The 23,588-nt window shown below is 38.8% G+C and overlaps 1 protein-coding gene across 3 annotated transcripts in view; it reads right to left on the bottom strand.

Moving 5' to 3' along the window:
- The window catches only part of PPP2R5C (protein phosphatase 2 regulatory subunit B'gamma), an 81,540-nt gene that overhangs the window by 45,434 nt on the left and 12,518 nt on the right, over nt 1-23,588 (bottom strand). The window contains exon 3 of one of the 3 annotated variants that reach the window (XM_071557494.1): nt 19,289-19,448. The exons of 1 other annotated variant lie outside the window; for it this stretch is intronic. In XM_071557494.1, coding sequence (XP_071413595.1) covers nt 19,289-19,448 — 160 coding nt within the window. Of the gene's footprint in view, nt 1-5,863; nt 6,203-19,288; nt 19,449-23,588 lie in introns of those variants that run through there. One more of the 3 variants, XM_071557495.1, reaches the window with a different exon arrangement.

The raw sequence follows: 23,588 nt of genomic DNA on the forward strand, positions 1-23,588 counted from the left end.
TATACTTTTATCATCATGTCTTTATAATGCAGGAAGATTACCAGAAACATGTTGTAAGGATCTGTGTTAGGAATTACACTGTTCAACATTTTCATAAACACCGCAGAAGATGAATAGCAAGGTCACACAGTTGGCTAAAAGCTGTAGTCATTGTCAGCTTAAAGCTTGTTAAAAACAGCTACAAATATCACAATACTGAGTGAAGCAGTTCAATTGATTAGAACTTTCCAAAAGCTGATAAATGTAAAGAAATGTGGGTGAGATAGCTGGCTGTGTACATTTATGAATTCTAGCTTATTCTGAAAAGCACATAATTGCTAATTTTTTACTACTGCTGAGCTCCTAACAAAAGATGTAGAAATGAACAAAACAGCCTTTTAGTTTGCCAATATCTTTAATACTGCGTGTGGTTTAAGTCACCCATCTTTAACAGTTTGCTAAATGTGATAAGAATCATTTAAAACATCATTAACACCAAAAACTGAGAGTTAACAGAGGTAAAAGTACTGCTAATAGGCATTCTGGCACCAAGCACATTAAAAAGTCTGCCTTAGTAACTACAGAGAAAAGAAGGAAAAGAAACATGTTTACAATAAGAATATTGCTCTTTGAATTTAAAAAGTACACTAAAATTCATATTGTAATATTTTTAAATGACAGCAAGACTAGTAATTTTTTTGGACCCATATGCACCAAAGAGTGACAGAATCACAGAGTAATTTTCACCAGAAGGAACTGTAATTTCTGTCAGTCTAATCCCCCCCCAGCAAACCTGGCTGCTCCAGCATTGTCCAGTCAAAGTAGCTCCAATCATAGAGATTTCACAGCCCCTTTTGGAATTCTAGTTCCAGCATTTGATCACTTCTATGGTGAAAACTTTTTCTTCTTGTTGACAACTGCAATCTGGTGTTGCAACTTGTACTGGTTCTTCTCATTCAGTCCCTGCGGATCTCTGAGAAGAGCCTGGCTCTGTGCTCTGTACCCTCCAAACTGTTCCTTAAGGATGAGGTCTCCCATTAACCTTCCCTTCTTCAGGCCAAACAAAGCCAGTTCTTTCAGCCTCATCATGAGATGAGTGGCTACTGCCACGTGTTGGGTTCTTTCTAAAATGAAAGTGCCAAGCTCTTCTCCTTTAAGAAACAAACTGCCCAACAAAACAATGATTTTTCACCACCTTGGAGGAGCATGCAAACTTCTATCTAAATACTTGAATATTTACATCACAACATTACCACAGACATTTTTAGCCCTGAAGAAGATAACATGAACTCCTTCCATGATCCCTTACTCAAGATGAACACATACAAGGAGCACACAGAAAGAATGGACTACAGCAACATCATCTTTGAAGAAAAGTCAAAGCAGCTTTCACAAAATCTAAACTAAGTTCAATAATGGCAAGGTGAACCTGTCAAAAACCATTTGCTGCCCTGGAACACAGAGGAGAAGAATGGACAAAGGGATTATTTAAAAGAGGTTCCAGCCCACAGGAAGCATCAGTTTTGAGTTAACATAATATCAGGGTGTTCTCACCCTTCTTCCCACACAACTTTCAGAGTGTCCTGCAAAACATCTTGAAAATCATGAACAGACATTACCAGTCCCAGTCAGTCAACTAAGCCATTAAGGTAACTTCTATAATCTGCTAATTCTGTCACTGCAGATCAGAGCAGAGTTTTACCTGCATTTTGTTCAAATATGTGTCTTGAGTTCATGAAAACACTGAATCTGGGCTACTTCTGCACACTGATAAAATAATATTAAGAGATTTTTCTTATTAGCATTTAACTGTATTCCTAATGAAAAATACTTGCCCCCTATGAATATTCACATGCTGTTCAATAGAATGAATAACAATTATCTTCTACCTGTAACTGCACTCTGTACATACAGTTATGGTTTTGAGCAACTCAACTCTCAGCAGTAAATATGAACCAGTAACTCCTAAATCTAGTGACAAATGTTTACTGTTTGTCCTAATCCATGCTGCTTTTACAATTGCTTTCTTTGCTTCAAGTGATAAGATGGAAATCAAAAGGTCCTGATTCCTTCCCAGAAGCTTCATCTTATTTATGTGGATCCTCCTGTCAGGGCCTTAAGTGCACTTCCATCACCCCAGGGGTTTAGCTGCCAGAAGGGCTCAATAAGGAGGAAAATTCATCCATCCAGGTCTGTTTCTTACCTTGCTGCAAAAATGTTAAAATCCATGATACCCAGTAATTATTCCCTCTGTTGTGCTAATGTAATTTTCATAGCTGGAGGCCTGTTGATGCACAAAGATTCTGAAGGAGCTCTCCATGCAGACATCCCATGACGAGTTCCTTTGGCTACACCACTTGTTTCACAAGCTTAAGCCCCTATCCAGGATTACAAACCACAGTAGTTATTCCATGGTCATAACAGCTGCTCAAACTGAAACTGTAATTTTCCTGGAAGCTTCGGATCATTCCAACAGAACTAAGTTTTCAGTTCATGATGACAACCAGTGTCAAGCAACTCAGCTGACCATCATGCACTATCTTTGTCCTCTAGAAAGATCAATACAGCAGTAGCACAACTCGGATATCCGGGAAAGCCTCTTGCAGGTGGAATGACCAAGAGCTCACTACCCAGCAGGCCAAACACTCTCTCAGACAGCGCTTTCAGCATGAGCAAATTATGTACAGTAATGGTGCCACACCACTTGTGTTCCATGTGGATTGGTCTCTTTTGATGCTTGCTTTTTTCCAACAATGGGTCAAAAGTCACCTTCTGCAGATCTGATTTCTACATATTGGTCTTGAACAGCTGCCAATAGTCTACGGCTGTGACAAAGGGCAGAGTGTCAGAGTACCTGAATGAAGAAGGGAGAGCAGGTATGGTGACAGCCATGAGGGGCAGCCGATAGCCCCGTGGCTGCTGAATGAGCGCATGGTGAAGCGGCACAAGCCAGGAGTTACCACACTGGGGTCCAGATCAGTGATGCACCGGAGTGGACAACCACATGGCTGCAACCTTGCTGAGGCCAAGGGCCTACACTTAAAGACAGCTCCTTAATAAAAAGGGAACCCTGACAAGACTTCTCACGGCTCAATCACGATTACACGGCTGCACCACATCCAAGATCAACTTGAGCGCCAGCAACCAAATAAACTGCTGGAGAACAGGGTATCTGGGCCCTGACACCTCCTATCCCACAAATACCTACTGTTCCTCCTTTTGGTGATGATGCAGATACCAGTGTCGGCAACGGCAGTCAATAAAGTCTGACATCCTCATTTTCTATCCACAAGAGTTTAACTTCATCTTTAAAAAACACCTGCATCTGTTTTTCCTACTTGTTTTGGCAAAGCTCTAAGGAACCCAGACAACAACACTGTCTATGGTTCAGGACCGGCAGGAGAAAGGTTATGATCTGGCATGGAATGGGAGTTTGCTGAGTATTTCCTTTTTATTCTGCAAACATCACATACTCCATATGATTCAGGCACAGGGAGTGCTTTAGAATTAACTTAAAAAGGAAGATTGCAATTTTTATTTTCTAAGAAGTACTAACAGTGTAATTCACAAGACTTCAGATATTCTTTTAAAAGTAAGATTAAGGTCAGATATGGCAATGACAACATCTCGAAATTTTAGTTTAAAGATTTTATGAAATAGGTGATAAAGACATACCTTTTCTATTTTAACAAACTCGATCTACCAGAAACACCTGAAGGTCTTGTGCCCCTATGCCTTGCCCTTGAAGATTTAGCTCTTACTGTTGCCAAGAGGAGCACTTTACTAGAAATTTTTTCCTATAATGCAACAGATGATGCAAAAAGAACTGTAAAAGAAGCATATGTTGGGACAAGTGGTGATAATGTGTCATAAGGTTTCACAATTATCAGTTAATTTTTACTGCTCTTAATTTTGTATGTATTTCTCTGAGAGGCTTCATTTTGGAAGCATCAGTATTGGCAGCATCAGTGCAGCCGATGAGAAAGGGTATGCACAAAAACCCCTAAAGCAACTTCTGTATGCATGTATGTATGGAAGAGATGATTTTCCTCTCCCAGGGTCAAGAAATTCCTCTGGGCTACACCACCAGAGACCCATGTTATTTCCTACCACCTGAAAAATGAAAAACAATCTCTCAGTTATTCTTCATTTGCTTGCAAGGAACTCTGCTCTCATAACCCATGAAAAAAAATGAAACCAAACAGAAAAAAACACCAAACCATAAAGCCCTTTAACCTCTAGTTTACTACTGCACTATCCAGTGCACCGAAAATTAAGGTCTTATGAAAGCAAATTTCAGAACAGTTTCTTAAAATCCATTGTTTCCACAATGACGTATTTCACTGGAGCAGCAACAGGGATAAGTTCAGTGACAAGAACCTTGTTATCATATTGAGACAAAGGATTATCAATCATCACAATACTTCCTAATTCTGATTCTAATCTTGGATTGTTTTCCTGACTTGCAGCTTTAAAAGATGGTGCTTTTCCCCTTCCAAAAGGGAGCATCTATTGGAGAATTAAGATGATTTGTGTAGAGTAAAAAGCAAAGGCCTGTCCACAGGTCAGTCAGTTGCATTTACATTCCCTTGAGAACAAGCACAGTCCCTGTTCCATCAAGAGAATTGTACTGCATTTCCCCCCCAGTCACAGATCAAAATTAGAGTCTTCTAGAATTCATTCAGCCCCACTTCAGACAGAAAAGACACCACTAAAGGTAAAGCATCACTCTTCTAAAGGTAAAGCAAAAATTTTTAATATATGAAGACCAGTACTACCACTTAAAGCAGCAGAGTTCCATACAGCTGGGGGTTTATAAACTTCCAAAGCAAATGTTTTCCAGTGCATGAAATATTGATTAAAAATATTCCTTCCAGTACTAACATTTGGCCTACACCAGTGAAAGCTGAGAAGCAAAGGCAATTAAGAACAGTATCAGCTGTGTTTCTTGAATGTAAATGCCATTGTTCAAGGTGTGCTGATCCCAGATAATGCATGTTGTGCTTTCATAAAGTTCTAAACCAAAACCACCTTAAGGCAGCATTAAAAAAACGCAGCTAAAAAAGCCAGCTTAAAAAAAATACATCAGAAAACCCCACCAGAATGCAAAATTTTACTAAGCAGAAAAAAGTAAAACGAAATACACGGTCAGTATTACACACAGATGTCGTACCAACCATCTATTTTTCCAACAAATTATATAAAATTTAGATTTGCAATGCACTAATACTATAAACCCAAAAGAACACATTCTGTGAAGAAATTGGACATTCAGAACTGCACAGCACGATAGGCACATAAGAGGTTCCTTGTTAAAGCTGAATTGCATCTCTTTAGGAAATGCCTTCTGAATACATAAAGGATATTTTCATAATAAATGTCACATCTCTTCCCCCCTTCCTCCCTGACAACGCTTCCAATTCTTTTACAAGCCGTGGAGCACTTTAGTGGGGCTCTGCCTGAACGATTCACACACAAAAAAAGGCTCCGAAGCACACCAAAGGTTTGCCCTTATTCTACAGACACGGTATAGGGATAACTTGGCTCTTCCCTCCCCCACTCCGCACCTTTCTAGGGTAGTGACTTCACATCCTTTGACATCAGCACAGCTTCAAAGGGGGATGGGAGAGTTACGGCAGAAAGCAGTAAAACCTGCTTTTAACTATGTATGCAATTCCTCCCCGAATTCTTAAATCTTCCCAAAAGACGCCGAATACAAAACGGGTTTTGCTCTCCGCCGGTTTCACCGCGGCTGTAACACACCGAGAGGGACTGGGCTACAAAGGACTGACTGACTTCCTGCTCCCCTTCTCCGAGCTCCACAATAGCCATTTATTCGCTCGTCAGAGGGTCGCGATTCACTCTCCCACGCACAATAACTCACCTCTAATATGCAAAAGGGCCACGGGCTGGAACGGCCCATTGGAATTGGCTGCGTCAACCACCATCCTGCTGCCAGCTCTGTTACATGTCAACATCTAGGCTCCAGCAGGCACGGCACTGTATTCCTTAAGGCAAGAAACCAGCCTCCATTTTAGTTTAAAAAAAGACAGAAACTGAAGCGCTCTGCAGCTGGAGGGAACTGGCTGCGGAGTGATGTCAGCGGGCGGGAGGAGCCCCATTGGCCGACGGCAGCAACTTCAAATGACACGGTGGAGGCCGCGAATGGAACGAGCGGGGCCGGTGCGGGCTCGCCCCGCGCTCCCCCCGCGCTCCCGCACCGGCCCCGCGCCCAGGGGCGGAGCGGGGCGGAGATGGGGCCGCTGCCTTGCGCCGGGGTTTTTTATTTTTTCAAACCAGGATGAGCTCATTGCTGCTGTTATACCCCCCGCCCCCTCAATAACATCCAGTAGCACCTGCTGGAAACAGCGCATGGTTTTCCCCCTCTCTCTTGCCTTAACCTTTCCCTCCTCACTAAGGCTATCCGGGATTACCAAACCGGCGTTCCACTTAACCGTGAAAAAACGACAGGGTTAAGTGCAACATCTACAACTTTAGCTTTCAAGGGCCATAATAAAAGGCAGTTCACAGTAAGATACAGGTCCTTCAATTGTTATTGTTGATTACTGAGAAATATAAAACCTCAAGCATTCCACGAGCTGTTTCATGTAGTATGTCGACAGTATATACATTGTGAATAGAAATACGCCCATATTACAAGCAGGAGATGAAAACCTCACATTTCATGCTGAGTATTTCTTTCAACCCAGAAACAGACCCGAATATTTCTTTCAATCCAGAAATGGACTAGAATATGTTTTTTTCAATCCAGAAATGGACCCAAATATTTCTTTCAATCTAGATGGACCCGATTATTTCTTTCGATATACAAATGGATCTGCCTCAAGTTTCAGTTAACGTTGTTAAAAGTTGGATGTTGCTAAATGCTGGTCTTCTTTTCTAGAAAGGTCAGTAACTATAAGCAACTTTAAAAAATATTATTAAAAACTAGTCTTGCAGGACTAAGAACCAATATATAGGTATATGAAAACAGTTTTGCTACATAGTCCCAGAAACAAAAAAAAAACAAACAACCAAACCACAGCATAAGAATTGCTGAACTTGCTAGTTAATTATTTAGGTATTTGGAACAAAACTGTAAGGAACCTTCATCATATTGATAGTTGCATATTTATTTTTACAATGAGCTATTTGCAGGACCATTTTGTCTCCCAGGTACTGCACCCCTGGGAATAATGTTCAGACAAACTGGCATTTCTACACTTGTACCATCCCCAAATTTGTGCTTCCCCCCAGATATTGTGTATACATGTATGTGACACACTGGTGCTAGTAAGTATTTAGATTACTTGATCTATAACACTGTCTTAACTTATATCTGCTAAAAAAAATGGAGTACACCAGAAAACAACAGCCTTTTCAATTATGTCACTTGCTGATGAAAATTTGGCATAAAAACAAATTACAGGACATATGCATACTGGTTAGAAAAATTATATTGCATTGTCAAAGGTGAGTTAGAGGTATACTGAATATTATTCAACTGGATGAAGGGAAAAGATTAACTGGGATATGAAAAAGAGGAATATCACCCATAAGACACATAAAGAAATCAATTGGATTTAGTGATTGCTGACAAGGCCCAGTTTGATGTAGCACCTCCTGTATGAAGTAGTACCTACCAAATGACAACAAAGCTTGAAAATACTACTTAGAAATAAATAAAGTTCCTCTGTTTGATGTGGTGTGGGTTGCTTGTTTGTTGTTTGCTTGTTTTTAATAGAAAGGACTTGACTGAGACATCCAAGTATTTTAAAGACTAATTATGGAAGTGGAAGGAATTAGCTTTTCTACTTTCACTACAAACAGTAAATGCATCCTCCATCAAGGAAGATTAGGTTAGAAATTAAAGGAAATACTCTTAGAGTAAGCATAATGAAACAAAAAAAAGACTGCAAACTTTCTAATAATTTAAGAAATGGCCAAACATAATGAGTGACATATAGTTGATCCTGCTATTGTGAACATCAAAAGGGACTACATGAATTTCTGATGCCTTTTTAAACCTTTTCCCTAAGACTACAAAGATTCAAATCCTTTATCCTTCCAGTCTAAGCAAAACTAGGGAAGGTGTATTCTCAAAAATGTCAGGTTTTTTATCTGTATATTCCCTGGGTATACCTTAGAACATCAAGGTTGGAAAAGACTTTTAAGATCATCAAGTCCAACTGTCAATGTGGAGCTTGAGTCTTACAAAACAAAAAGCTACCATAGATATAGGCCTTTAAAAAACTCTGGATCTAAAAACAAAAAGCAGACTGACCTCAAACAAGGTTTTCTACAAGATTTGATGGATGAAGAAGGAAACTGAACAAATAATTTTTTGAAATATTTTCACACGCAGAATCTCAGAGCAAATTGTTTCTTTTCTCCATCTTAAAGTACAATTAGATTGTTCTATAGTGATAAACTGCAGTATGAAGTGGCAAAAATTAGGTTTAAAATTCCTATTTATCTGGTACCCATATCTTTTAAAACAGCTGCTCTATCACTTCTCCTCTCTACTTTAATGGTCAGCTACTGCTTCTATCTCAAACTCTCTGCAGAGACTAACTGGACATGGAGACTGTTGGTCCAATTGGACACAACAAGAAAGCAAAAAGGGAAGATTACTTTAGTTACAGTGCCATTTCCCATTTTATACATAAGCATGGCTTTAAAAGTTGGACGCTCATTAGAAAACTTCAGGTAATGGTTTAAGAATCAACCTCCCTTCAATGTTCTTCCCTAGAGCGAGTAAATGTGACATTTGTGGTGCCAGCAGTTGTACTGGCAGAACACCAAGTCACATTCAGTAAGTTTTCTTTTGCAAGAACCACATACCCTGTTCTCAGTTCTTCCTCTTTGCAGGACTGTGTTAGATCTGAGGCCAGTACTTAGTCAACCACCAATAAACTGCTTAAAAGAGCCATAATTCAGTGTGTTTATGGTGTAATTCTGACAGGACACTAGTAGAGCTTTATAGGACTTTTTGCTTGTTAAGAATATCTGCAATCTTCTCACCACTCCTACAGATTGACGGTACATTCTGCTAAGGTTTGTATACCCTTCCTTTGTTTCAGCCTTAAAATATTTATTTTTCCACCAAAGGAAAATATTTATTTAAGTTGAATTATTTTAAGCAACTTCATTTGTGAAAAAAATTGCAAAGAAAATTGAGTTAGGAATTGACCTACTAATGGGAAAGAATACCAGTGCAAGTGGAACAGAGCTAATGAATATCAATGGGAGGAAGAAGAGCTTACTTTAACAAATTTCTGAAGACACTTCTGTTGCAAGAGAATGAAAAACTATTAACTTCAGCTATCCATTTTTAGAATTAAATGAATGAAAAAATATATTGATGGTATAGCAAAACTAGCTATTACAGGTTTCCTCTCAACCTTTCCCATCATTTGTAACTTTCTGATGATAGGAATGAAGGAAAATTCCAATAAAGTTCTCAGAATAAAACTTAATGTGTTACATTTATAGAATTATAGAATGGTTTGGGTTGGAAGGGACCTTGAAGATCATCTAGTTAGGATCCAGCACTACAGCTGGTGAATGCTCTTTACACTTGGAGGTTATGTAGCACTTTTTAAAAAAACACTCCATTTGAGGCGTGTTTTTAAAAAGTCACCCCCTCTCCCTTCTCACCTCCCTACAACACACACAGTGAATTCACCTGCCCAAAGGTTGCCTTTATTTCCATTCTAAATCAGCTGCTATTCTAACTGATAGTGACAGAATCAACACCATAATTAAAATGGCATCAACTTCTAGTTACATGAAGACACCCTGTTAGTTACCTCACAGACTGTATGAGGAGTTTTCATTTTTTGACTGAGAGAAGAGGGGAGTATTTAGTTTGAGCTCTAAAGTTACTAAAGGCGTAATTCCACAATTGCCAAAGTTGCTATTCCTCAGCAGTGTAGGGCAGTCCTGTTGCAGGCTGCTTCAGGCCCTTTCCTGCCTTCCTCTCTGCTTTACATTTGAAAATATTTTGTTCTCATCTGCTTCAGTGGTCATCAGACCCACAGCTAAGCTGGGGTAGTCCACTAAGCCAACAGGAAGCCTCTTTATTGCTGGGTTAGTTTTCTGCTAACTTAGACTGTGTTCCATGGCACTCTAAGCTGAGTTAAACCTAAATGAGCCACTGCCACGATCCCACCTCTTCTGCTGCACAACTGCTTGAAATTGCAGTACAAGGGCTTGTGAGGCTGCAGCATCAAACCAGATCAGGGACCCTGAGCAGAGTTAAAATGAAAAAAAAAAGGGTGAGTTTGAGCTGCGTTGATTCCATTACCTGCCCCACCAAACAGTGACCCAAAAAAGGGATGGGAATAAACATGACTTGCTTTTTCTGGTAGGAGCAATGCAGGTTACTTTGCCCCCTCCTCCAATTACAGCCTACTCAAATACTGTTCTCACAGATGATGACAGGCTGTAGAAAATAAGGGTCTCATCACAACCCTGAACCCAAGGGAAGAGAAAAGGTTGTGGATACTACACATTTTGGAGGAAAAAACATAGAAATAAGGATACTGGGCCTCTCCAAGGGGGTTCTGACTCCATCAGGCATTGGATTGGCCTGCCCAGAGAGGGGGGTGGGGGGGTTCACCATCCCTGAAGTTTTTAAACTGAGGTTGGACGTGGCACTGAGTGCCATGATCTGGTAAATGGACTGGAGTTGGACCAAGGGTTGGACTTATGATCTCGGAGGTCTTTTCCAACCCCATCGATTCTATGACTCCATGGTTCAATTCCAAAGGACAGCCCAGAAGATATCCTTCAAGGAAACAGAGGTAGTGGACACCATGTTAATACCTGTCCATCAAAAGAAAAACACAGATAAGAAAAAAATCCTTACCTGGATAAATGAAAGGCATATGAACTATCATGTGACTTCTTAAAACAATTCTCAAGACTGAAGCATGGCAAAAGACGATCCTACATCCCACACTGAGAAACTGATAGTAATTACTCCTTTTAGCACAGCAAAAATTGGTTTAAGGTGGAATTAACAAAATCTCTGACTGGATTTGTCCCTATCTGGATTTGCCAATATTTGCATGGTCACTTACAGCACATGGGCACAACAGTGCCAAGTTTTCCTTCAGCCAATCTTATATACTCAAAAGGTTTTGTAAGTGGGGGTGGGGAGAGAAATTAGTAGATGCTGGTTGAGTTTGGAAAGCTGTGCAACACAAAACAACCCCAGTACCTTAAAAGAAATGTATTTTTAAAATGTTGTACAAAGACATAATTCCCAGGGCAGATTGCAAAGGCTCATTTCAAGTACTGGCCCACCATTTTAATCAAGCCCAGTGAAAAATCCACAAAAATACCACCAAACTCACTCCTGTCTGTGTCCTTATTACAGAGGTCACACATGTCACTTTCAAGAAACAAAGCATAAAAAACTGCATGTAGGAGTAAAAGCTTGAGAGCATGGTGGTTATCCAACCAACACTGACTTATATTTACATGTATAAATATTGCATTCAATGTTTAAGTTATAGAGGTCTTAAGAAGAGAGAAGTTCAGTGCAGCAGCAAAAATGTGTAGGTTTGACTACAATGAAGATCTATGCAATGGAACAAAATGTTCTTTTGGTAAACGAGGGCATAAGACATTTTAAGAGAGGTTTAAATTGAATTCAGAGACAGGTTACAATCTAGAAAATAAGACAATATCACATTTTAAAATCCTATTTTTATGGATTTTATCCAAGCTTCAGTGGAAACAAGTTTGGTGGGAAATGCTGCCAGTGACAGATGTAGTGCATTCTTCTAACACTTTCAGCTGCTGACTAATGAGTAGGTGTTTGATAGGGCAGTTGAAATGAAAAATGGCTCATTAATCCAAGCCTATGATTTCATGTAAAACTAGCTAAGGGAAAAATATTCACACACTCAAGCAAAGGATTTTTCTCTACAACCTTTTTTTTTGTAGTTCCTCATTCACTATCTATCATGTTCCTTAATCTTTAAAATGGTACATGGTAATTGAGACTGGATATTTTCTAACTATTTTAATATTAATTGTTTTAGAATTATTAATATTAAAATATTTACTTATTTGATACATCACATTTTCCTGTATGAACACCAAACAATTCCCAGCTTTTGCTTTAAGAAACAAATGTTTACCACACACATTTTAATAAGTATTTTAAATACTTGAAAGAAAAATACAGGACCATCTGTTTATGCAACACTGATAATGCTTTTCAGATCAAAGTTGCTACAGTAACAGGACAAAGAGCCTCTAGAGTTCCTTCACATGATACAATACATACACTCACTGACACCGAACCACAGTGATGTAGGAAAGAAGCTTCTGCAGTATTTTACATTATGGACTTTTTGTTTCAACAAAAAATACTGGGCTGCCACCGAGTAAGGACCAGAAGAACAGCATTTAGCAGACTAAGCCAGTCCAATGTGGTTCATGGACAAGAGAGAACTTTCACAAAACTCTATTCACTGATGTTTTGCATGAGAATAAATTTGGTTTTGCCTCAGTGTTCTGCCTTTTAAATGCATTACGTATTAAGGCAAATGATCTTCTATAGGAGCATTATCTTGTTTAATCTACCACCTTACTTTGCATAAAATACTTTTATCTAAACAGCAAAGCTCCCACCTTGCAGCTGGACACAATTCCTTGACTGCCACACAAGCAGCATGATTAAACTGAGGAGGCCAAAGTACGGCATTTTTGTCCTCTGCATAAATTACAGGTGGCAGGAGTAGGTTTCTATAATGAAAGTGATACTAAATATGGAGATCTCCAATCCCAACAGCTTAAAAGAAAAATGCTCCTCAAAACCTCAAAGCAGTCAGCTAGAACTGTGATTCCCATAAATTGAATTACATGGCACATGTCCAGCCAGTCTCTTTTGTATCATGAAAATAGACACTAAACAGCTTTAAACAAATGGGTAACACACTCTGCTTAGGTTTAAACACATTCCAGTAAGAGTTTGTGGAAATTATCAACATATATGGTTGAACTTCTCTGCAGCACTGAGAACAATACTTGATTTGCCTTTTCCTTTACTTCATATCAGTTCTGCTTACTTCTATGTACCTACAATTGAGAAGAACACACAAACTTACATGTCTGACTTCTTGAGAAATTTTCACTTTTAGCAATCAAAATTTGTTTCAATTGGGGTTTTTTTTAGGTATCAGACTCAAACTAGAATCACCTCTTTGCAACTTTGATTCATCAAGGCTTTAATATTGTACAGACAACAAAAACAGAGCTATCTCCTAGACAGCCATTTACGACTTAAAAACATTAGGAAAGCTTTAATAATGTTTGCCTTCCTATCAGTGTCCTGTATCACAGGCAGACAAGTCGAGACACCACCCTGATGTTCTTTTACACAGAACAGAGTCAGAATTTGGCATAGCTCTGAAGTCTCTGCCTGGAAAAAAAAAAAAAAAGGAGCCATGCTCTGTGTGTGACATGTGCTCAGAAAAATTACCTGTTATGTTCATTATTTCTTCCTCTCATCCTTTTATTTTTTGTTTGTTTGTTTTTTGGGGGTCGTTTGTTTGTTTAATTGATATGACAATAGTACTTTTAATGTTGAAACCGTGCTAAGACAGAAACCAGCATCTCCACAAGAAGATCAAAACTGAGCAACATGCATGGCAAGATCTTCCACAACAAAACACCAGAAAATATTCAATCATATCACATAAAGTTATCCCACATTAAGAAAACATTTTATACTTCTCAGTACTTAAAGTCAGTATTGTATGTCCACAGCTGTCAATGTAACTCATTTCTTGCTGTCTCAATATATATACCCATGTAAGAATATTGCATCCACATTTTGAGAACAAAAATTCAACTCCAGGAGGTAAACAGTGAATTTGAAAATAAATTCAGAACCGTATTAGAAAATAAAAGCTGAACTGCAATCACCAGCTTTAAGATTATATCAAACAAATGTGTTCATTTTTATCTGAAAAAAACCTAAAACAAAACCCCAAACAAAACCAACCAAAAAACACAACTCTGAACTCATGAACTAAACCATGGCACTGGCATCCCAAGAGTCCTTTATATGGCTATAAAAGGATTTTATCCAGCTTTAAAAAGTATATACAGAAATGCTATGAAAAAGCCTATTTTTGAATCATGCCCCAATTTCCATATGCATGACCAACATATGTTCACTGGGAAAGTTTGCAACATGTCAGAATATTAAGGAACACTGACTTTTATTTGTTCAAATTTGTTATTTTGACAGAGAACACTCTGTTAACAACTATTACCTGTAGGTTAAAGTTGGATTTGTGACACAACTGTATTTGACAGTGTATAAAACATTTTATCCCAGTCAGGGTGTTTCAATACTGCCTTTAAGAATTCTCACTGCAACATTTTCTTGCATGTAAAGATTCAGACTATATCCCTAAAAATCTCACCACTTTGTACAAGTGATCTCTATTTTACAGTTTACTACATTAACTGTTTACTGACATCAGCACATTCTTGCCAAATAACATGTACAAACACAAGTAACATTCACCTGTTTGCTCAGTTAAAAACCTCTCTAAGCGTATGAAGTAAATGTAGATGATGGGTAAGGGAGCATCTTAGAAACACGCTATTAGCAAAATACCATGGGAAAAAAAGCCTGCCAACCTGCAAGGGAAGCATTCCTAAAATGACAAATCCTTATGAATACAAATTCTCATTTTAATAACATTAAAACTTAATTTTTACTTTTTCTGTATTAATATTCTTGAATAGAACTGAAACACATTAACATTTACATTGTTACTTAAACAGTTATGAAATCCCAAACTGCTGGCTGTCCTTTTTTTTTTTATTTTCCCCCTTCTCCTTTTTGATCTTGGTCAATCAGTGAGTCCATCAGAGCAGCAACCCAAGCCCTGCAGATGCTGACATTCACTCACTACTCTCGCGTGGTAAGGGACAATTACATTGTAAGGGGCAATTACATTCTTAGTAAAATCAGAAAGGAAAAAGAGGATTTTATTTTTTAATTAAAAAAACCCAAACCCCCACACCAAAAGCAGTTACAAACAATGTTCCAAGGAAAATTCAGAAAACATTAAGGCTGACCTCCTAGTGGTTTAGACAACAATCTGAGCCTATAGAATTTACAAAAGCTTAAGTGGTAAAGCTTTCTTAATATGCATGTAAGAGGAGGAAAAAATATCTGGAAGTAACTTACTTCAGAAATTAAATCATCAATTACTTAATAAAAAACTATAACCCCCTGCAAATATCCTTCCTTTCTCTCAGCATTAAACTCAGGTCATTTTTTTGTTTAGGATTTTTAGAGACTGGATCAGTATGTTGGTCTAGATTCCAACTCCATGAGAGCTGAAGGGAAAATGTATTATTGCAGCTGTCAAGTGCACAAGCAATGAACCTGCAACTCATAATATATCACAACACACTCACACAGTGGGGTACGCAGCACCCCCCCCTCAGATTGAAGCTCTAGAGTTTTTCCCAGGGTATGGTGTATTTGGGTTCATTGAGGTAACCCAGAATCAAGCACTGAAGTGAAGGTGGCCCATCAACATCACCGGAAATAAATGCCATCAAGCACACAACAAACTAAACCACAGATATGTGAAATTGTTTGCTAATTTACAATGAAAAAGTTATCCATAATGTAACAATGAATTCAAGCTTCCTGCACAAAGCTGAAGTGAGCAGTTGCAATGAACACAAACTTCACCAGTGCATCAGTGCTCAGGTACATATGAGCTTAGATACCGTATTTTTCAATTATAGTTATAAAATATTAAAATAGAACAACTGTGCTGTTTATCTCATATTGAACATATTTTTAAATTTTTAAACCATTTTAATCTATCCTAAATTGCAAACTGCTTTCCAAGGAAATCAAAAATTAAGAAATTGCTAAGTTGCTGAAGGCTGAAGTGCCCTTTGCCATTTATATTTGATATAATCAAGGTATTAATCTGCAAGCTTTCAGATCACAATAAAACAAAACACACTGCAAGTCCAGTACGTAATTTTTCCCAATAAACAGAGCAAAAAAATCAACTTTCTGCAACTAAAGTACCTGTTCTACAACTGTTAGCTAACAAAGGGAACTGGGTAAGCAGAAATCAACATTTCACAAGTTCTCTGGCACAGAATTTCTTTTATTTTCATGAAAATAGACAAGATCTTTTCGAGGTGTTTGACACCATTCTGAATGCTCTTCTCCAAAGACATTTCTGGGTTACCTGTGGGCAGACAAGTCACCTTTTCTATCCAAATGAAACCAGACTGCAATGCACTGTGCTGCAGGGAGCTTCACTAGCTTGTAGTTTTGCTAATATATGGATCTTGATGTTCCACAACTCAGTTGCATCAGACACTTCTATGTTCGGCTCTGTTCTTAGAGCCTCTTAATTCATAATTATTTTCTTTTCGTTCTGCATTATCTGAGCTATCCTGCTCCTCTATTTCCTGACTAATCTGAGGGTGCACAACACTAATCCTAAACTGCTCCAATGAACACAAACCAAACCACACTAGTACCAGGCACCAGGGCAAATACGCTGCTATTTCCGCAAGCTTATCATCAGCACTTCTGTGCAACACCCCAAAGAGAGTTTGCAGCACGCCTGATGACCAAAAAAGTGTTTCCTAAATAAGAAATCTTCATGAAAACCCACTTTGGCAGCTCCTCCTTTCCCTTCCCACTATTTCAAGTGATCTGCTGACCTCATCTCCAGCCCTATGGCACAAAAGATATGTGGTTATCTCAGCAATGCTGTGGGTCATTTAGAACTTAGCAGTTAAAAGCTTACACATGTCTAATATGGACCTTAAAGCATGCAAAGGCAACACAATTCTGTATGTTGAGCTTAAAATACAGTCTATTGTAAAGTACATCACAGCACACAGGAGCCAACACAGCAATTGTAAGAAAATACACATCTCTTGGTGTACTATGGACAAAAGAAAGGTTTCCCAGGTGCTGTAACTGTAGAAATTCAGCCACTTCTTACAAGTAACAGGAGTTTGAAGGCTGTTTAACACAGCTAACCCGAAGGAACACTATTTTCTTCCCAGCACTCCATAGAAGTGAAACCCACCTCAATAATCTCAGCCCTTTAAATTACAGCCTGCAAGTCCAATTTAAGTCCAGACACAGGCAATAAACAACACACTTAAAGCTGCCCAAAAAGAAGTTTGTCAGGTTCACCTGACCCACTAAATGCCTTTCAAGACAAGTATCTTTGTGCATGTTAGAGGAACAGCTTCACTAGCCAACAGTACTCTCAGCAACACTAACAGGTTGCCACTAATCAGGAGTAAGCACAGCGAGCACAGCAATTATGGAGACACCTGCTATGATCCACGAGACTGGACAGAGAGTACCAGACAAAGTTATTAAGACCTTTGCTAAGAAAGGTTGCAATCACTACCCATCACTAGATCAGCAAGTGCACCAGTGTTCCATAAGAAAGAGAGACCCTCAACAAGCTGGGGATGTACATTCAGCACCAGGCATCCACCACAGAGCAGCTCCAGAACTTCTCTTTCCCTTCACATGAGGGTGGGGGAAGAACTTGCAGACTGAAAGGCAAATATAATGCACAACAACACTGCTACCATCCTTCACATCTACCTATGCTGTGTCAAAAATGCCAGAACGCTCTCAGAAAATACTTTATACAGTTCTTAAGAATTTTTTTCTTCTCCTCCCTCCAAGCCCAAGCAGGCATTCTCTGCCCTTCATTGGCCTGCTAGTTCAAACTGCAAGAAAACCAAGGTGGAAACAGATCTAAAACCTCACCTCCCCCACTGTAAAATGGATTACTTTCTCCCTCTCCCATCTGCACTCATTTTTCCCATTTCCAACTCAGTGTCCACTCTGCTTCTAGTTGCATGCTCAGTTCTAGTCTCCCTGAGCTGCAGGCCCAGGCACTACCAGAATCACTTAATTTAAAATAGTACAAAGAAACTAAAGGTTTTCTTTGTGGCTGAGTCTTTGAACAAAAGGTTACTCCAGTCAAGGTGGCTGCATGCCTCATTTCTTACAAAAATATCACTTTAATTCAGTGTCATTTGTTCATGTCACTCATACCCTGGATGAAGCTACTATGTCAGTTTAAAAGACAGAACACATTATTCATAATCTGTGGTGCTAAATATTCTTATCAGCAACCTTAATAAATAGATTGAAATTAACTAATTAAATAAGCAGCAGTTGAGTCTTGAAAAACTTCAACAGCATCTTGTATATAGGCTCCTATACTGACATAATGGACAGTATTTCAGATTATTTTTGTAAAAACAGTATCTGTGTGAAGAGAAGAATCTTACAAACTCAATCTGTATGAAAATCAGTGTAATTCAGATGGGCTGAGAAGCTGAGTTTATTTTCACAAAACACTAATGCATCATATAAGGAAACAGTGACTGAAGGAGAGAAGTCTTACCCCCAACATTTCCACATTACCTACTCCAGTACTACTCAACATTTCAGTGATCCCTGAGGCTTTCACTGCCAGCTTTGAACACTGGAAAGCAGTACACACTGTTTTCAAAACAGCTTTTTGTTTTCTCTAAATAAACCTTCAGAGCAAATCTAGCTCATAACCTACAGATCAGTAGAACTCACCCCACCTGGAAAACTCTACCCTAACACTACCACAAGCTACCATCACACACTATGCAAATATGTATCTACACAACAGGCAATAGCTAAAATAAAGATGATAAAAGATGTGTAAGTAAGAGAAGATGCACCAATTATCATCATCTTTTTGTCACAGACAGCAGTAAACAGAATTCTGAGAGGTCACAAAGCCTTAAATTTGACAAAGGAAAAATTCATGTTCACTAAAAAAAGATGCCACTCTGCTCGACCCACGCTCAGGAACATCACCCACAAAGAGTGACAGACCAGGTCTTCTGAGAATGCCCAGAGAAATTTTAGCACAAACAAAGCTAGGTTTGAGCACACTGCACTAAGGACAGATGCCTAATATTTTGCACAGAAGTCAAAATATTCTGCTTTTACACAAGATGAGCTAATATGCTGTCACACAGACATTGCTTATAGTGATTGCCAAGAAAGCAACACACTGGAGGTTCTTCAATATGCATCAAAATAAAACAAAAAAAAACCCAGTGCAAGTATGTGCAGTTTGCATAAGAGCATCCTCAGTATATTATTATGCTGTGCAGATACAAGAAGTACCATAGTGGAAAAGCTTCTCTGTCTCGTGCCCAAGTTTTTTCCCCACCAGAGTAATTCTGCTTTAGAAAGACATACCTTTTAAAGCTGGCAGTTTTTGAAGCTCCCTGTTATTGCTAACATTAAACCTTGAAGAACTCTGCCGCTTTTCCTTCTTCACTACTGTCTGTGGTGCTGGTACTTTGATTTTAGATAGCTGTGCTGGGGGAGGAGTGCTATTTGATTTTTTGTTTGACACCTGTTAAAAAAGAAAGTAAGGCAGTTACTTGCAGATGAACTTAAGAGAGAAAAATCTTATAAAAGGTGATTTTTTTTGTTACAGAAATGACTGAAGCAAAATAAGCTCTTAAATGAATTTCTGTATTCATCATCTTCTGAATGTACAGCCACCTATTCTTCTGCTTATCTTTTCAGTGTTTGTTGCTGTACCACAGCCCTCACACAGATAGGAACAGATCACCTTGGCAAGCACCAGCCCATTTATTTGAAGTTACCAGCCAACCAAAAAGAAATTTTCAAATAATGTAGTTCCTTGGCTATTCTCACCTTTCCCCCTGTGAAAGTCCAGGTCTCCAAGGTATCTCACTTCAGCTTCAAAGGGTTCACAGGAACTTGTCTATTTACAGCAGCTGAACCTTTCACTGCCTGTTTGTCCTGTGCCCTGTCAGAGTCCTAAGCTTGGCTGGGCATTCAGGCTTTGATATAAAGTTAAAGGAGTGAGCCTTACTACTGTAGCAGCTTCAACAGCTTCTAAAACGTGCATGAAGCTTTGAAGCAGATTACTGCCTACTCAGAGCAAGTTGCTTTTTCTGTAATAATCCTTATCAGACTGTCACTGTTCCTCTGTATGAAGTTTACAACACAAACCCAGAAAAATGGTTCCCACTACAGGTTTCCAGTTCACTGTTATTTCCCAGACTACATTTGACGGTGCTCTCTCTCAAGCTGAATAAAATGCATCATTAACAAAAGCCTGTCAGAACTTGTGATGCTGCCTTTTTCTCATTCCTTTTTTTGAAGGAGGAAAAGCAGGTTTAAAGTAGGCAATAGTTAACTTTTAAAATACAAATAATGTCATTACATTCTTTATAAGAACGATAAAACATCTAGGAGTGATCTAACCTAAAAATACAGAAACAGCTGATCAGGACATCTTACTGCAATGCTGTAATTCATTTTGCAGACCCTTAATTTAAATCTCTCAAATTTGCAAACTAGAAGCACACACATCTTAAAATGCACCTTGGCACTTTTTTTTTTACAGGAAAGACCATATTTCTTCTCAGAAAGTGCCCAAAAGAAATATGGGGGAAAATCAGATGGGAATGGAATTCATGATGGAAATCAAGTTGTAATGCTGGTACTTGGACAGTTTGAATTGACAGAATTAGAATTTTGTTAAGTGTAACAGGTATAAAGCAGTGCTTCACTCCTGCATGAAATAACACCAGTGGTGTTTTCATAGGGCTATTGCTAAAACAAGAGAAACCCTAACCAATTGTCTTTGTGTTCTAGAAACTATTTCCAGAAAAGCTTAGTCATCAACAATTTGCATAGTCTGAGAGTGTTCACATTCAGCTCACATGGAAACGTTACCACAGATAAATTTATCTACCCTTGGAGTCTCCAAGACAGTAATTTTATTCAAATGTTGTTCTAGTAGCATAACTGGGAAAGAATACAGCTTCCAAAACAGACTAACAATTGTATTGTATTATGTTATATACATGGCACTTAAAATATCAGAGAAAGCAACTGAAAACAACATTAAGTTTTCATTAAACACATCTAAGATGACCCTTTTGCAAATTTAGTATTATAAAAGCAAACTCCCTTACAGCCTTATAGGACAAATAAGGGGAGACATTACACTGAGTACTGGAAGTCTCAGTTACCAAAAACACTCTAGAACTTGTTCCAATCAAAATGGCATACATGAGCAAGTTAAAAGCATTTCTGTACAAGTAATACCTGCTACATTGCATTTTCCAGATTTTTTCACTTCTTAACCCCAAACATTAAATGTTTAAAAGTGATTTGCTGAAATACAAGTGATCTGCAAGGTAATTTCTATCCATTAACTGAAATTTTTAAAAAAACATTAAAAATACAAATATTAATAGACTAAGCAGAGAGAAAACCAGCACTAAGAATTAGGAGGTAATGACTTACCAGGTATTGAACAGTAAATGCTATTAAGATGCATTCTAAACACTATTACTGCACAGGATTCTGTACTTTCAATATTGTGCTTGAGCCTAATGTGTTTTTCTGAACTGGCGACCTTCCACTGCCACCTGCATTTTGTTCATTACTTGGAACAGGAAAAGCCATTTTCCTGTTTCCTCTATTCCCAAACAAATCCTCAATTTCAAATTAACAGGTGCCTGTATGTGCCTGCACACACACACACGCCCTGGTATCCTAAGGCAGCACACACCTCAGGGAAACAAGTATTCTAAATTGCAGATAAATTCTAAAATTAGCCAAAAGTGGTTATTTAAGAGGATGGGTAACATTTCTAACTAGAAATGTTGAAAGAAAGCATTTTTTGTTGCTATGGCAACCTCCCATCTAGAAGTGATGACTCCAGAGTAACTCTCCTGAATCACTGGCCATTTATCCAAGAGATTTCCTCCTCCTTCCTTCCATCAAGCAAGATCATCCCTGCTTTTCAGTCGTGCCCCAGTCAGACAGAACATACCAGAACGCTGCCAAAACAGTTTCCAAGTCATTATTATTTCAGTGCCACCCAGCCATGACCTCTGCGAGTGGCACTTGGTGCTGCCTGAAGAGAACTGGCCTGCAGAGCCTGCAGACAATCAGCCCTTGGATAGAGGGGCACCTGCAGAGAGTGAATTAAGTCAACTTAAGCCACACAGCTCAGTAGTTTTAACCACACCTCTAAAAACGCCAAGTCAGACTAACAATTCTGTGTATTCATCTGCTAAAGACTTCAAGGTAACACGCTTTTCATGAAGGTACAAGTGCTTGTTAGTTCAGACCAAAGCACCAGGCTCAGCTTCCTCCTCCCAGTAACAAAACAAACTACTTCAGAAACCACAACCCCCACGAATAAGTAATGGACGCTCTGCTGCATCAGTGAACAATTCAAGGTATTTGACACCAGAACAGTCAAACTACAGATACATTTTTATCAATTCTCTTCCTGTGACTAGAATGTAAAATACCTATTCTTCCCCTTGCTCTGGCAAATAGCTCCCTCCTACCCAAATATTTGTACACTGACAGACACATTCAATTCCAAAAGTGCTGATAAAACTCTAAAATTGTGTTCCAACTACTCTGAAAAATGTCAGATTGAGAATGTGTTTCTTCAGATCATGATTAAAACACAACCATCCGTTTTTTTGATCAATTTATTTTTAAAAATTAGAGCTTTAAATACTTCAATGAACATTAAGACAAGCAGTAACAGTGTGATTCCAACTTTTAAATTCTGTTTTTAACAACTGAAAGTATATGGTTTATGTTCCTGAGTACCTCTGACTAAGCTTAAATTTAATCCAAGAGAGGGAAAGGCAGGGAGAAGAGCAGGTTTCCTGCCAGGCACAACAGTTCAAGGTAGATCATCCTTGCACCCCTTCGTCCCTTCAGTGATCCTGCATCAGGCAGGATATGGTACATTTTTGTCTCCACACCACTTTTTTGAGCTAAGTCAGATCCTTCCCGTGCTGATGTGTACACAGGCAAGGACAGGTCAGAGCACAACACTAAGTTTTCAAGCAGGGGAAAAAAAGATATGAGTAGACCAAGCACATCAACAATTAGGGCCAGTTTTTCCTTTCAAATTAAACTGACCATCCTCAAGCATCCCACAAGGCAACTTTTACTTTTGGCCAACTAGCTAAGATATAAGAGAACATACCAGGACCTGGAAGGAGGGTCCACCCTGCATCCTATGTATGTCAGTAAGTCAGAAGACCCCGTCCTTCCCTTTCTGATCATACCCCAAAAATGGTATTCAAGCTACTTTGATAAACAAGTGCAACCAGAAGACCCATGTCTGACCTTACCTTTCAAAGCACACTCACTAATGAAAGAACTAGAACAAAGTACACAAAGCCTTCTGCTCCACAAAATCAAAAGCCAAGCCAAGAGCAGGGTCAACTTTCTAAGGATGCAGCAAGCCTGCCTACTGTTTTCTAAGATAAACTGGTCAGAGCAGAGTGAGGATTTGAAGATGATGGTAAAATCACCTGAATCCATCTGTCATCAGAAGATTTAAAAACACCAGATGGCTTACCAGTGACAATATAAACATAAGGCAAGAGAAATTCTCTGCCTGAAGAAGACATGGTGCAAGGCAGCACCCTGTATGGTATTTCTCAACACAGGTCAGTCTAACACTAATCTG

This window comes from Pithys albifrons, chromosome 6 (assembly GCF_047495875.1).
Source record: "Pithys albifrons albifrons isolate INPA30051 chromosome 6, PitAlb_v1, whole genome shotgun sequence".
In the NCBI taxonomy this organism is placed as follows: domain Eukaryota; kingdom Metazoa; phylum Chordata; class Aves; order Passeriformes; family Thamnophilidae; genus Pithys; species Pithys albifrons.